This window comes from Macaca thibetana, chromosome 15, assembly GCF_024542745.1.
Source record: "Macaca thibetana thibetana isolate TM-01 chromosome 15, ASM2454274v1, whole genome shotgun sequence".
In the NCBI taxonomy this organism is placed as follows: Eukaryota; Metazoa; Chordata; class Mammalia; order Primates; family Cercopithecidae; genus Macaca; species Macaca thibetana.
This window is the reverse complement of record NC_065592.1, coordinates 41,147,493-41,160,971: the sequence shown is the minus strand read 5'-3', so window position 1 is coordinate 41,160,971 and position 13,479 is coordinate 41,147,493. Positions and strand designations below refer to the sequence as shown.

The following is a 13,479-nucleotide window of genomic DNA, read 5'->3' as shown; positions in this document are numbered from 1 at the left end:
TAATATCACATTTATTCATGCTAAAAAACTGCTTACAAAAAATACTCAAAAGACATATACCATAAAAATGCCAACCACGGTTATAGCTGGGTGTGTGATCGGGGCGAATTTATTTTCCTTCTTTATGTTTTACTGCTTCTTCCAAAATTTCTAAAACAGCATTTCTGTCTTCACACCAAAAATAATTATTGCTATTTAATAACATGATCAAATGTAAGGCAGCACAAGCTCCCACAGTCAGTGTTAGAATCATCAATTTACACCTGTTGGGGTGGCAGGGAGCCGCGGGCAGATTGGGTCAGGACTCCTCGCTGGGCTCTGCAGTTCCTGACGCTGCTGAAGCCTTTCTGGGAGCCCCCGCTGCTCCCTTGTCCTCTGCAACACTGCCCTCTGCTGGCTAGTATTAGGGTCTTAACACTAAAGGGACTCAAGTCCAACTTTAACCATTAAGCTCTCATGTCAGAGGAAAGGAATGTGAAACTCAGAGAGGGGAGGTAACACATCCAAGTTCATACCACGGAGCTTATTCTGGGCCAGACCCTAGGCTAAGAACTTCCTGGGAGTGATCTTGTTTAAAAACCATAACCATGAGGAATCCCCAAAGTCAGAGACTACAAACTGTCCCCCAGTATCTATTTTTCACATCTTAGAAATGACACACTTGATGTTTATTTAGATGGGCACAGGACCACTTGGAACAAAGACTTCATTTCCCAGCTTCCCCGCTGTGATTTAAGCAAAGTTGTTTCCAAGAAACCTTTTTTTTTTTTTTTTTTTAAGACAGAATCTTGCTCTGTCACCCAGGCTGGAGTGCAATGGCACGAGCTTGGCTCGCTGCAACCTCTGCTTCCTGGGTTCAACCAATTCTCCTACCTCAGCCTCCCGAGTATCTGGTATTACAGGCGCCTGCAACCACGCCCAGCTAATTTTTGTATTTTTACTAGAGACTAAAAATACACCATGTTGGCCAGGCTGGTCTCAAACTCCTGACCTCAGGTGATCCACCCGCCTCTGCCTCCCAAAGTGCTGGGATTACAGGCGTGAGCCACTGCTCGTGGCCCCAAGAAACTTCTTTAAAGACAGCTGGCATGTGCCCATGGCTACCTCTTTTCCACTCCTCTCTCCTGCTGGCTGGAATGAGGCCGTGATGCCAGAGCTCTGGCAGCCATCTTGAACCAAGAGGTGACCTTAGAAATAGAAACCACACATGGGGGACCAACAGGCAAAAAGGACTCAAGTCCCTAACTCCAAGGAGTCATATACTAGTTCTGAACTTTGTTTACTTGAATGAAGTAGGCTGCTATCTTATTTATACCACTGTTATTTGGGGACTTTTTGTTACTCACAGTTGACCCTAATCCTAATACATCTCTAATTTACAGATGAGGAAACTGAGGCCTCCCCAGCTGGACACATACCCTCCTCTTTGACTCCTCTCTCCCCGGTTCTCCACAGCCCAAATGGTGAGTCTTCATTTCTCATGCTGCCCATCAATTCCTACCCTCAATCCCCTGCCTCCCTGAGAACAGGGCCAGGGCTGACACCCATCGGCTGAGCACCAGCACAGCCCTCTCCAGTTTAGAGCTGGCATCTGTTCTGACTCCTCAGTGCCAGAGCTAAGCCTATTGTTACACATTCTGATCACCAACTCTATCTGTGACCACCACAAAGACAGACAAACGCCCATATCCCTCCTTGTAAATCAATCAACTGATGATTGCCAGAGACCTAAAATGCTTTTAGAAAAGCCCCACGCTCACCATGGTTGTCAATAACGTGTCTTCCTTTTCTCCTCTTGTGCTCCCAGGACCTGAGAGACAAATGGAAATTTCCTGAAATGACCCTTCCACGTGTCCACAGCATGAGGATGAGTGACTGGGGCTGGCTTCATCCTGGAAAACCAACTCTCCTGGGTGCTTAAATATTTAATAATAATTGGTATTCGATATTTTAATAGAAGGCAGGCATTTAAAAGGTATATTGGAGAATGTTTTCAGCTTTTCCATAAACCATTGCCGTGCTGGGTCAGACAGTGGTGCCCCCAGCTCAATAGTCTGTCTCAGACAGTAGTGCCAGAGGAGCTAATCCAGTTATGGGGAATCTGACTGTTGGAAGGGATCTTATCCATGTTCCAGTCAGTATGGGAATCTCCTTCAGCAAACTGACAAAGTTATCCAAGCTGTTGAATACCTCCAGTGATGGGGAGCTCACTACTCACACCCTCCCAGTAACTCATTTTATTTCAAGATGCTTTCAGTGTGATAGACCAATCACATTTCATAGTGGGGAAAACCACCTACCAAAAGCAAGAGAGAGGATGATTCCCTGTCGTCCTTCAGCAGGGAGTGTGGGACAGGAACCTGGGCCTCTTGCCACTGGGCAGCACCTTCTCATTCTATCACACTCCTGGTGGGTGTGTCCCTGCCTAAGTCTCTTTTCTACCAGACCAGCCTCTGTGCTCCAGTGTCACATTCCAACATCACCTCACCCCTGACAGCAGCCCAGGAGGTAGGATGAAGGGCAGAGGGTGCAGGCTCAGACCATTCCAAAAATTCTACTGCATGGGCAGGCTTTTCTCACCATTGTCTTTGGTCACAGGGGCTGCATCAGGCAGTGCAGAGCGGCTTGTCCTGTCCTGGGGGGCAGCCCTCATTGTGGAATCCAGAGCTGGCTCAGGCTCGTCAGAGAAAGGCAAAGGCTGGTTGCTGGACAGCCCGCGGGGCAACGTCTGCATCAGTTTGAGCTTTCGGAACCGATTGGACATTCGGTTCCACCAGGACTGCCAAAGGAACGCAGGGCAGAAGTCATGCTCCAGGAAGGGCAAGGAGAGCAGGCCCAGGACCCACCCAGCCCAGAGACAGTGACTACATTCACAGGTGCCTGCCCTCCCCTCTCCTGGGGCCTGGACAGACATTACTGATCAACAATAGCACCCATTCCCAATAAGCCATGGTTACTCACTAAATCTTTCCTGATCCATACCTTAGGCAGTCATTTCCAATAGCCTGGAGGTGGCAGTGAACCCTATTTGCCATCCCTCATCTAATCAATCTCCTCATTGCACGTGAGAAATGGAGACCCAGACAGGACTGCTGACTTACTTGAGGTCTTACAGTGAAACAGGGACAGATGGACACAGAGGCAGCTCCAGATTCCTAAGCGTCTATCATTGCATAATCTCCCTCCTCCTGCTCTGGTGATAACATGAGAGGCATCAGGATCTCTATATCAGGGCCTGGGCCAGTCGCTCCTACAGCTGATCCTCACCTATAGAGGACAGGCACTACCTCCCGGGAACACTTGTAACCCATGACCACTCAGAGGTTAATGAACAGCCACGAACGGCGTCTGTGAGGGCCTAGCCTATGGAAATGGCAGTAAAAGCAGGAACGAAGGGAGCTATGAGAACACCAGTCAGGAAGGATGCAGAGCTTGAGCCAGCGCCGAGTCTGCAGCCCTCAGAAGGCGCTGCCGCTCCATGCAGAGTGGGGAGGTGGGCAGACAAAACCAGTGTGTTGTTTTATTTTCTCAGGCATAAAGTAAGTTTGACTTCAAACAAGTAGAGCAGGACGTGGAAGATGAGAAATCCAAAGAGGAAGTCTCAGCTTGCAGTTACAAGCAGCCACTAGAGTTTGTTTCTGGTGTTTCCAGGAAGCTGGCAGGGCCTGTGGACTGCAGGGAGACCCTAGAGTGGCACGATCAGCAAATATCCTGCACAGTAAAGCAGAGGCTGCAAATGGATTCCTTGGGAAGAGAAGTGTTTGCTTTGGCCAGCTCAGTACTAAATCATGCAGAATTTTCTAAAATTCCCTATACTTATGCATTAAGATTCCATATCAAAATCTGGATTTCTATTTTTTCCTTAAAAAAAAAAAAAAAGAGATCTAGTAATATGGACCCACAGTCCTTTCTGAGACAAGCTCGTGCGCTGTCGCACAGGCTGGAGTGCAGTGACGTGATCTCGGCTCACTGCAACCACCGCCTCCCAGGCTCAAGCATTTCTCCTGTCTGAGCCTCTGGAGTAGCTGGGATTACAGGCGTGGACCCACATTCTTACAAAGCAGCCACTGTTGCCACAACATGGTCACAGTCACCCCAGTTTTTCCTGGTCCCCCTTGTTTCCTATTGCTCAACACCAGCTCACCTGCCACCCCTGCTGGGACTCCCCAGCAAAAACCAGCCTGGGTGCATAGGAGGCAGCAGGATCCCCGCCAGCCCCCATCTCCCTGGCCCCCTAAGCCCCTTTAAGACAGGAAAAGACAAACCTTCAGCCCACCCTTGTCATCAGGCAGCACTGGGATGCTCCAGGGCTGTCGGACCTTCGAGTGGGGCAGGGGCAGCTGGTGGCTCGGACGGCCTTTGTCTTTATTCACCTGCATGCACACAGATGCCAGCAGTCGAACAAGTTCCGTGTCTATGGACACAAAAGGCAGCATTTTACCTGCAAATATGTCTGTTGGGCCATGAGGAGAAGACTCAAGATGACCCCTATCAGACTTAGAACTCAGTCCTGCAGCTCCAGGGCCTGTGTAATTCCAGAATCAAGGCACCTGCCTCTCCATCTGATCTTCAAAAGGTGGCAAACAAAGCCAGCAGGGCTTAACCTACTTAACCAGAAAGAAAAACCGGAAGTCCTCTCTCATGAGGAACGCAGGGCGGACAGTGTGTTTAAAAGCGCAGGCTTCACAGCCAGGCTGCAGAGGTTCAGATTCTGCCTCTGTCCCTCCCTGGCTATGTAACTGCACGTAAATTACAAAGCCTCTCTGTGCCTCTGTACAAGTCAGCGACATTAATACCCACCACACAAAGGTATCTTGACGATTCATGGGAATTCCTTTAGAGCAATACAAGTGCCTTAAAAATATTAAGTATTATGAAGTTATTATGAACCCAACTCAGTTATATAAAAAAAGCACTGCAAAAAAGATTGAGAAGAAACTACTCCAAATTATTAACAATGCTTTTTCTTGATGACTATTTCTTTTTTTTTTTTTTTTTTTGAGACAAGAGTCTTGCTCTGTCACCCAGGCTGGAGTGCAGTGGCACATTCTTGGCTCACTGAACCTCCACCTCCTAGGTTCAAGCGATTCTTTGCCTCAGCCTCCCATGTAGCTGGGGCTACAGGGCCCGCCACCATGCCTGGCTACTTTTTGTACTTTTAGTAGAGATGGGGTTTCGCCATGTTGGCCAGGCTGGTCTCGAACTCCTGGCCTCAAGTGATCCACCCAACTCAGCCTCCCAAAGTGCTGGGATTATGGGCGTGAGCCATCCACGCAGGGCTATTTCTTTTTTCTCTCCAAGTACTCAATAATAGGCATGAGTTTTTTCAAAAGTTTTGTGTAAACACCTTATTAAAAAACCCACTAGGAAAAATATTCCTAGGAACAGGCTGTTTTATTTGGGAAAGGGAATAAATGGCAGTGGAGGCTAGGGAGAAGAGGAACACTGAAAAGATAAGTTTGTCAGAAAAAGTGTGTATGAGATCCAGCGAGAGTGGCTGGGGACTGATGCCAAATAAACAAGTCTTGGCACGTGAAGAAGGTCTCCAATTAGGTGGAGTAGGATCACTAGACTTGGGGCACAGGACTCCAACTCTCTGGCTGGGACAGATCACTTCCCGAGTCTTGGCGACCTCATCTCTTCAAGAGGATGTGAACCTCTGCTTCCCCTCTCAGACCTCTTCGAGGGTCAAACAGAACCAAGTGTGCATCTGTGAAGTGCAGGGGCCTGCAGCAGGGAAGGGGTGGCAAGGGTGGTGGTGCTGTGATGAGGAAGGGCACACCTGCTGGCTTCCTCTCTAGTTAAGAGGGCCAGCAGGTGACTTGTGACTACAGACGTCAAAGTCTTCTCTCCCCACAGCCAACAGCTAGAATCCCAGCACAGGGTTCAAGCCTAGTAGGTCAGAAGGGCCTCGGAGCTTCTCTCTCTCTGGGTTCAAACTCCAGGGTAATAAGATGACAGATCAGAGACCTTTCCCCTTGAGCTGGCTAACTAGAAGCCCAGGTCCCAAAAGAGGGCCTGTCACAGCAGGGGAGGGTCAAAGAGGAGTAGCAGGTACCAGCTGAGGACCAAGAGGGGTGGAACTAATGGCAACATTCCCAGCACAGGACCCTTGACCCTGCAGCCTCTATCTACACAATTAAGCTGAGGGGGCCATCGCTCTATCTCCCATTCTGCTTATCAAAGGGGCCTTTATGTTTCCACCTGCGTGACTCAGGATTTCTGGCTGTGAAGCACAGATGCCATTCTAGAGTGTGTGTGGACTGCGAAGTCAGACATGTCTTATTTTCCTTCCCTCTCTGGAGACTCCTAGGAGGTTGGTGCTGGAAGAAGCCCCCAGGGCCACCTGGTCCAAGTCCAGTGCTCCACTGGGGAGGGAAGGGACTTGCCTAAGGATCATGTGGTAAGCTCCTGACACTTGAGAATGACTTTCCCCCACGAATAAGCAAGTGCATAAAATACAAGTCACAGAGGAGGTGGTTGTCTTGACTCCCAGCCGGAGAAATGCTGGGTAGATTTACAACCCTTTTCTTGAAATTACCCACCGGGATCATTCAGCAGCATCACCAGGTCAAAGGCTGTGTATCCATTTTTTGCACGAAGAGTGACATCAGCCCCTTGGTTTAGCAGATATTTGACAATTTCCTTATTCCTGGGAAGAAAATGCTAGAGTTACATTCACTGAAAGCAAAAGTATGGCTTTGCTCCTGGGCAACAAAACCAACAACATTAACTACAAGGCTCAGTCTCTGAGCATTTAAGAAGGGCATGGAAGGGCAAACAGTCTCATTCTCTCATTCCCTAGCACGTGGGCAGGTCAAGCGGGAACATGATTTAAATCAAAGTCTAAGTGTTCCTTCCAGGAACAAAATGAAAACCGAGGCTAGATGTGGTGGCTCACACTTGTAATCCCACCACTTTGGGAAGCAAAGGCGGGAGGATGGCTTGAGCCCAGGAGTTTGAGACCAGCCTGGGCAACATGGGGGGCCTTGTCTCTACCAAAAATTTTGTTTAAAAATCAGCTGGGTGTGGTGGTGCAAGCCTGTAGTCCCAGCTACTTGAGAGACTGAGGCAGGAGGATTGCTTGAGTCTGGGAGGTCAAGGCTGTAGTGAGCCATGATCACGCTACTGCACTCCGGCCTGGCAACAAAGTGAGATACTGTCGGAAACAGAAGGGAAGGGGAAGGGAAGGGGAAGGGGAAGGGGAAGGGGAAGGGAAAGGGAAAGGGGAAGGGGAAGAGGACCAAACCAAGGGCTCTGCCCAAAAATCACTGACCCCATGGGAGACCCCACTTCTTCCACCCTAAACCAGGACATCTCCATTGGGTAAGTCTCCTACAGACCAAGGTGTCTGAAATAAAATTTCATCTTGGCATTCAATGCTCATCAAAGAAGAAAACAAACTGCTTTCAGATGACACAGGAAAGTGATCTAATCACCTAAAAGAGGGTAAGGAAAGAACCTCTAATTGGGAATCAGATAACTTAGCAGCTACAAGATGCCCACCCCAAAGAGGAGGCCTCCAGGAGGATGACAGCCCACCCTGCTGGGATGATCACATAAGAAGGGGTTCATAAGCACCCTGTAAACACTGAAGCTTATTCAAAAGGAGAGAGGTAGGACACATCTCACCATCAATCATCACAAGATGACAATGGTATGAATCACCAATGTTTACTTCATACAGGGGCTACTTAAGGAGGTCACTATATCTCAGTGTGAAAACTCCAATGAACCAGTCACTGTGTTCAACTGAAACCAACCTAGAGAACCTTATCTCTCTGCATAAAATGCTTCTGCTGCATGGTTTTTCATGGCCACTGGTGAAATTCTGTGATGGGAGAACAGGAAATCTGGACACAGAAGGGTGGAAATAAAATGAACCTGTGCCGCTTTCATTTTTTTCTTTTTTTTTTTTTTTTTTTTTTTGCATGCCTCAATGTCGTCACAGTCCTGGGGTTTGTATGCAGCATCTCAGGACCAGAAGAGCCCACTGGAAACCCCCATCTCAGGCCAGAACATATGTCTGGCCTTGTTGCTGAGGGCGTGGAGCTGGCACTGACCCATGGTAGGTCGCCTGCATGAGGGCTGTCCAGCCATGCACGCTGTCCTGCTTGTCAACATCCGCGTGCCTCTCCACCAGTAGCTGCACCAGAGCCAGCTGCCCTGTAACAGCTGCTAGCATCAGGGGCGTCGCCCCGTCCCCATTGACCAAGTTCACGTGGCTGGGGTCTTCATCGGCAATCTCTTTGACCAGCTGGAAGTTTCCTACAAACACAAGCAAGAGTCTGGGTGATCTGTGGGCCTGGGACCATAAGCTGATTTATCCTGTGGTTCACGTAACCAACACTTGCTGGCCCTGCCTCTGCAGTGGGCTGCTGGGCACCATAGGGGATACTAAGAGGGGGTCAGAGATCGCGCTGACTCTCAAATGCCTCAGTCTAGGCGGGACAGAGACAAGCACACGAATGGGGAGAAGTGTTACTAAAAGACAGAAGTATTGTTAGTGTCTTCAGAGAACAGATGAAGGACACAGAAGAAGGCAGAAGGAGAATTCAGGTCTTGCTGTGGGGTGAGGATCGGGAAAGGCTTCCTGGAGGAAGGGTCTATATCAAGAGAGAAAATTTTAGGCTAAATGTCTCTTTGTCACAAAGAGACTGGAATGGGTATGCAGAGAGGCATTTCAGAGGCAGGAAGAGCTGGGGCATATAGCTAGCCAGTGTTCGGCTGGAGTGGGGCTGGAGGCCCTCTGGAGTCTATGTGCAGAGCTCCATAATAAATACTGGCCTCCAGGATCTGAACTTCCAAACACCAAACACCAAAATGCCTGTTTCTTTCTCAAATAACCTGGGTGGCCCTGCAAAGGACTACAAATATTAGGTTGGGAGAATGTAGTTCTGTATTCTTAAATATCCAAAAAGATCTTCTAAAGCGCTTACCCATTTTCAATGCATGGAAAATATCAGGTCGCCTTTTCTCTTCATCTGGGTAAACAAAGATTTTAAAAGTTAACCACGGAAAGGTTTAATATAACAGAAAAGTCACAAGGGTGTAACAACACAGCCTGGCTTTAAAAAGCATCTAATTCTCAAAAGCAATCTAATTGGAGACCTACGTAATGGACAAATCCAGCAGCCCTTCTGGAAGGTTTATTACCAAAGAACATCTGAAAACACTTCAGAGACAGATCTTGCCAACAAAACACAAAAGAGCAGCAGATCACGGCCCTGATCTCATGCAAATAAAGCAATCATTTTTAGGCAAAACAAATGTTGGCATATCCTTTCCTAGATATACTGAAAAGTCTTGGGGTCTTGGAAAATCTTGGATTCCTATGGACATTGTTTAAAAAAATTTTTTTTCTTCTAAAAACTAAACATACAATCATAATTCCAAATCTGCTGCTGACATACCGAGCAGCTGAGCTCTACGGAAGTTCACAGACACAGCCAACAGAAGGGCCAATGCTCATGTTTTCTTTCTCTCCCATGTAAGAAGCAATCAGAACATGCTCCCTGCCCCAAACCTGCAGACACAGCTGCCCAAAGGCCACTGCCCAACTGGGCATCTTCATGCTGTACCCTGAAGCCCGGCTGCTAGGTTGGGGCCAGACCCCCATGCCTACCTGCACAGCTGAGCCTTGCTGCAGCTGCCAGATGCTAGCCCCTCTCTCACATGCTCATCCCACACCTTCCTCCAAGCCTGGGCCAGCAGGTACCCTGCTCCTGTCAGAGGAGGCATCCTCATGGCCAGTCTGCTTGCTAGGGGGCTGAAGGCAGGCCTTCTGCAGTCTTTAACTGATCCCAGGGGACGGAGCAGCTGCCAGAGGGAACTTGTGAATCTGGGCTGACTCTGGTCCAGATAAGCCCTCTTGAGCAGCTGGGAGGAAGCTGCAGCCCGGGGCAAGGAGCACTGAGTGTGGAGTCAGTACATAAGAATTTCAGTGCGCATTTTTAGAGTAAGCTGCCTCTTCATCACAAATGTGGGGATAACATCCCTTTCATCTGGCTGTTGCAGGGATCAAATGATAATGTTAAAGCCCCATTCAAAGAACAATTATTTCTTTACTAGCAACCAGCAAGGTGGACCCCAGAATTCTTTTTATGAGATGGAGTCTCACTCTGTTGCCCAGGCTGGAGTGCAGTGGTGTGATCTCGGCTCACTGCAACCTCTGCCTCCTGGGTTCAAGTGATTCTTGTGCCTCAGCCTCCCGAGTAGCTGGGATTACAGGCACATGCCACTATACCTGGCTAATGTTTGTAAGAGACAGTGTTTCGCCATGTTGGCCAGGCTGGTCTTTAACTCCTGACCTTGAGTGATCTGCCCGCCTTGGCCTCCCAAACTGTTGGGATTGCAGGCGTGAGCCACCGCTCCAGGCCAGAACCCCAGAATTCCTTTTTTTTTTTTTTTTTTTTTTTTGAGACAGAGTCTTGCCCTGTCTCCCAGGTTAGAGGGCAGTGGCAAGATCTCGGCTCACTGCAATCTCCACCTCCCGGGTTCAAGCGATTCTCCTGCCTCAGCTTCCAGAGTAGCTGGGATTACAGGCACCTGCCACCACACCTGGCTAATTTTTGCATTTTTAGTAGAGACGGGGTTTCACCATCTAGGGCAGGTTGGTCTCGAACTCCTGACCTCATGATCTACCCATCTCCGCCTCCCAAAGTGCTGGGATTACAGGCATGAGCCACCACACCTGGCCAGAATCCCAGAATTCTTCATGAGAAGTACAGACACTGCCACAGGACACAGTACATCAATTTTGCCTGTGAAATACTATCAAGAAACAATTTTGCACCTGACTTTTAAAAAATATGTCATGTTCCTCCAAGTATTCACGAACCATCTTTGCTGTGGGGGGGGGGTCTTCTCATGCCAAGACCTTTTCACAGAAGAGTGTCACCTGGTCTTAGTGTTTGCTGCTAAGCAACCATCTGACACAAGTTAATCACTGACAGCGGAGCCTGGCCCCAGGAGGCAGGTGCAGTTGTGTCCTGACACCCAGTGACTCTGGGCACGTCTCCTCCTCACTTGGGGCCTCAGTTTTTTCAACTATATCCAAGCAGTCCCAGGGACCCTGTCCCATCCCAAGGAAAAGAAATCTGCTCCAACCTCCACACCACAACCTCAATGGGGAGTCAGGGGCGTCACAATGACGGCTACTGCATCAAAGGTACCCTGTCCTGCTGCTAATGAAAGGCAGAGACCAGGGGACCTCCAAGGCCTTGGTGGGGGCTGGATTTCCAGGCATGGCACAGTAAGAGCTGGGGCTCCTATTATTTATCTCATAATCTGTCATTATCAATAGCACAGCCTGCACCCTACCTGGGGCTCTTCCCAGGGATCCCCCATGGCCAACACACTCCCTCAGGTCCTGCATGTCTGCTGCAGTCCCACCTTCTCAAGGTTGCCTAACCACTCCATTTGACACAGCAGCCTGCATTGTCCCAGCTCTGCCACACCCAACCTCTTTACATTGCCCTCTTTTTTTTTTTATTTTAACCTCATGGCACTTACCACCTACCTTACTATATATTTAATATGCATATTTCCTATTGACTGCCTATCTCCCCTTATCGAGGCCAAGGTCCTCAAGGGCAGAGATTTGAATCTCATTTGTTAACCGATGTATCCAAAGTGCCTAGAAAGGTGTCTGATACATAGCAGGCCTCAGTACATATTTGTGAAGTATCAGAATGAATGTATGATCAATCAAAACATAAGTTTCCATTTATTGGATGTTGTGTATGTGCCAGGGCACTGCGATAAAAATTTTACAGGCATGATCTTACTATTCCTCACAAAAATCTCCCAAGAAAAGTGTCTTTATTGTGACTATTTTATGAAAAAAGACACTGAAGTCCTGCAGGGCTAATTAACATCACCAAGACCACCCAGGTACAGAGTGGGAGAACTGAGCCTCAGGCTGGGTCTGCTTGATGGGAACATGACCCGATCCTGCTGGAAGACCCGAGGTTCGCTCCTGTCAAATACGCCGACAACACTGTGGAGTAACGCCAGTTCTCATGTGCTCCCTCTGGGCCAGGGAGGATCTCACGTGACCCCCACAGCAGTCCTGAGGCGGGTGTCACTCCTACCACCCATTTGTGGAGAAGGAAATGGGAGCTTGGTGAACTCAGGCAACCAGTTCAAGGTCCCTTGGCCAGCAGGGGCATAGCCAGGGTCGAACCAAGTAGACAGTGACCTTGGCCACATCCACCAATGTGTCTCAGCCTCTGCGTCTTGGTGAAACGAGGGCATCACCATCCCATGATGCCAGGACAATCCCTAAAGTGAGGCCTGTGAGAAGCTAAGCCCGAGGGCACTCCATGAAGATTCAAGATGCAGAGGCTGAGGAAACCTGGGAAGGAAAACACACACACAGCAGAAGAGGCACAGCTCGGCACGCACGGGCAGGTGCAAGTTCTGGAGTGTCCACTTCTGAGCCTGAGTTCCCTCCCCTGCAAAATGGGGGAACACCCTCCTCAGAGGGTCCCTGCGAGGGCGAGGGGAGATTCAGCATGGCAGGTGTGCTGGGCACGACAGGGCCTGGGAAAGGCAGATCCTTTCCCCATCCCCGCCACAAACAACCCAAACCTTTAAAGGAGAGCAATGGCCTGTGTCAAAAACAAAAACAAAACAAAACCCTGTCCTAGGAGACTGGGGCCCTAAGTTCTAATTGCAAGCCTTTATGAGTCCCTAACACTCTACTGTGCTGAGTATCTCACACACCAGAGGATAACCTGCCTTCTGCTCACCACCACCCTGTAGTAGTTGTCATTGTGTCCGTTTCACACATGAGGCAAAGGCTCAGAAGAGTCACGCGTTAAACCAGCTTCTAGAGCCCATGCAGAAGGTGCAGGTGGGAGAATCACTTCTAGGTGCTCTTCCCATGGAATCCTCACCTCCTGAGTGCCATTCACTCAGCTTCCAATGGGTGTGTGACCTTTGACCAGCTTTCTTCCCTCTCTGGGCCTCAGTTTCCCACCTGGACAAAGTAAGAGTTCTCTTGGCTTCAGATAGGCCTTCCTAAACTTCACTTCTTTTTCCTTCTCATTTGAGCGTCCTCTTCATTTTTGCCACCTCTCTGTCATTACAGGCTTTTAAAACATGTTTATTTCAGACTTGTTCTGATTGGATGGTATATTTCTTTTTTTTTTTTTTTGGAGAGTATATTTCTAATAAGCATTTACCAAATTTTCAGCATCTCTTAATTGATGGGGCCACTGTATATTCTTTCAATGGTAACAAACTTAACACTTTCAGGTCTTTTTAGCCAACGTGCCTGAAGCTACTTTCTTCAGTTCTTGACCTCTCAGAGCTAGATGCTTATATACACTGCAGCCCACCTACTGTTACTCCCTGGCTGTCAATCCTGCCATCGAAGTCAGGCCTTTTACATAGACAGAGGGTACCAAGGCTGTGTGTCGCGATCTTATTGCAAATGGTGCATTAGAGGTTTTGAAACGTGGTATGTCCTGT

General features: G+C 48.7%; 1 protein-coding gene across 5 annotated transcripts in view; it reads right to left on the bottom strand.

Moving 5' to 3' along the window:
• Nucleotides 1–13,479, bottom strand: part of ANKS6 (ankyrin repeat and sterile alpha motif domain containing 6) — a 63,668-nt gene that overhangs the window by 43,487 nt on the left and 6,702 nt on the right. For all 5 annotated transcript variants that reach the window (XR_007719934.1, XM_050762097.1, XM_050762098.1 and 2 more), the window contains 6 exons: nt 8,940–8,984; nt 8,064–8,268; nt 6,546–6,652; nt 4,266–4,414; nt 2,581–2,779; nt 1,761–1,810 (listed from right to left, as the gene is read on the bottom strand). Coding sequence is in view for 4 of the 5 variants with exons in the window: in XM_050762097.1 (XP_050618054.1) it covers nt 1,761–1,810; nt 2,581–2,779; nt 4,266–4,414; nt 6,546–6,652; nt 8,064–8,268; nt 8,940–8,984 (755 nt within the window). In the remaining variant the exon portion in view is untranslated. The remainder of the gene's footprint in view (nt 1–1,760; nt 1,811–2,580; nt 2,780–4,265; nt 4,415–6,545; nt 6,653–8,063; nt 8,269–8,939; nt 8,985–13,479) is intronic.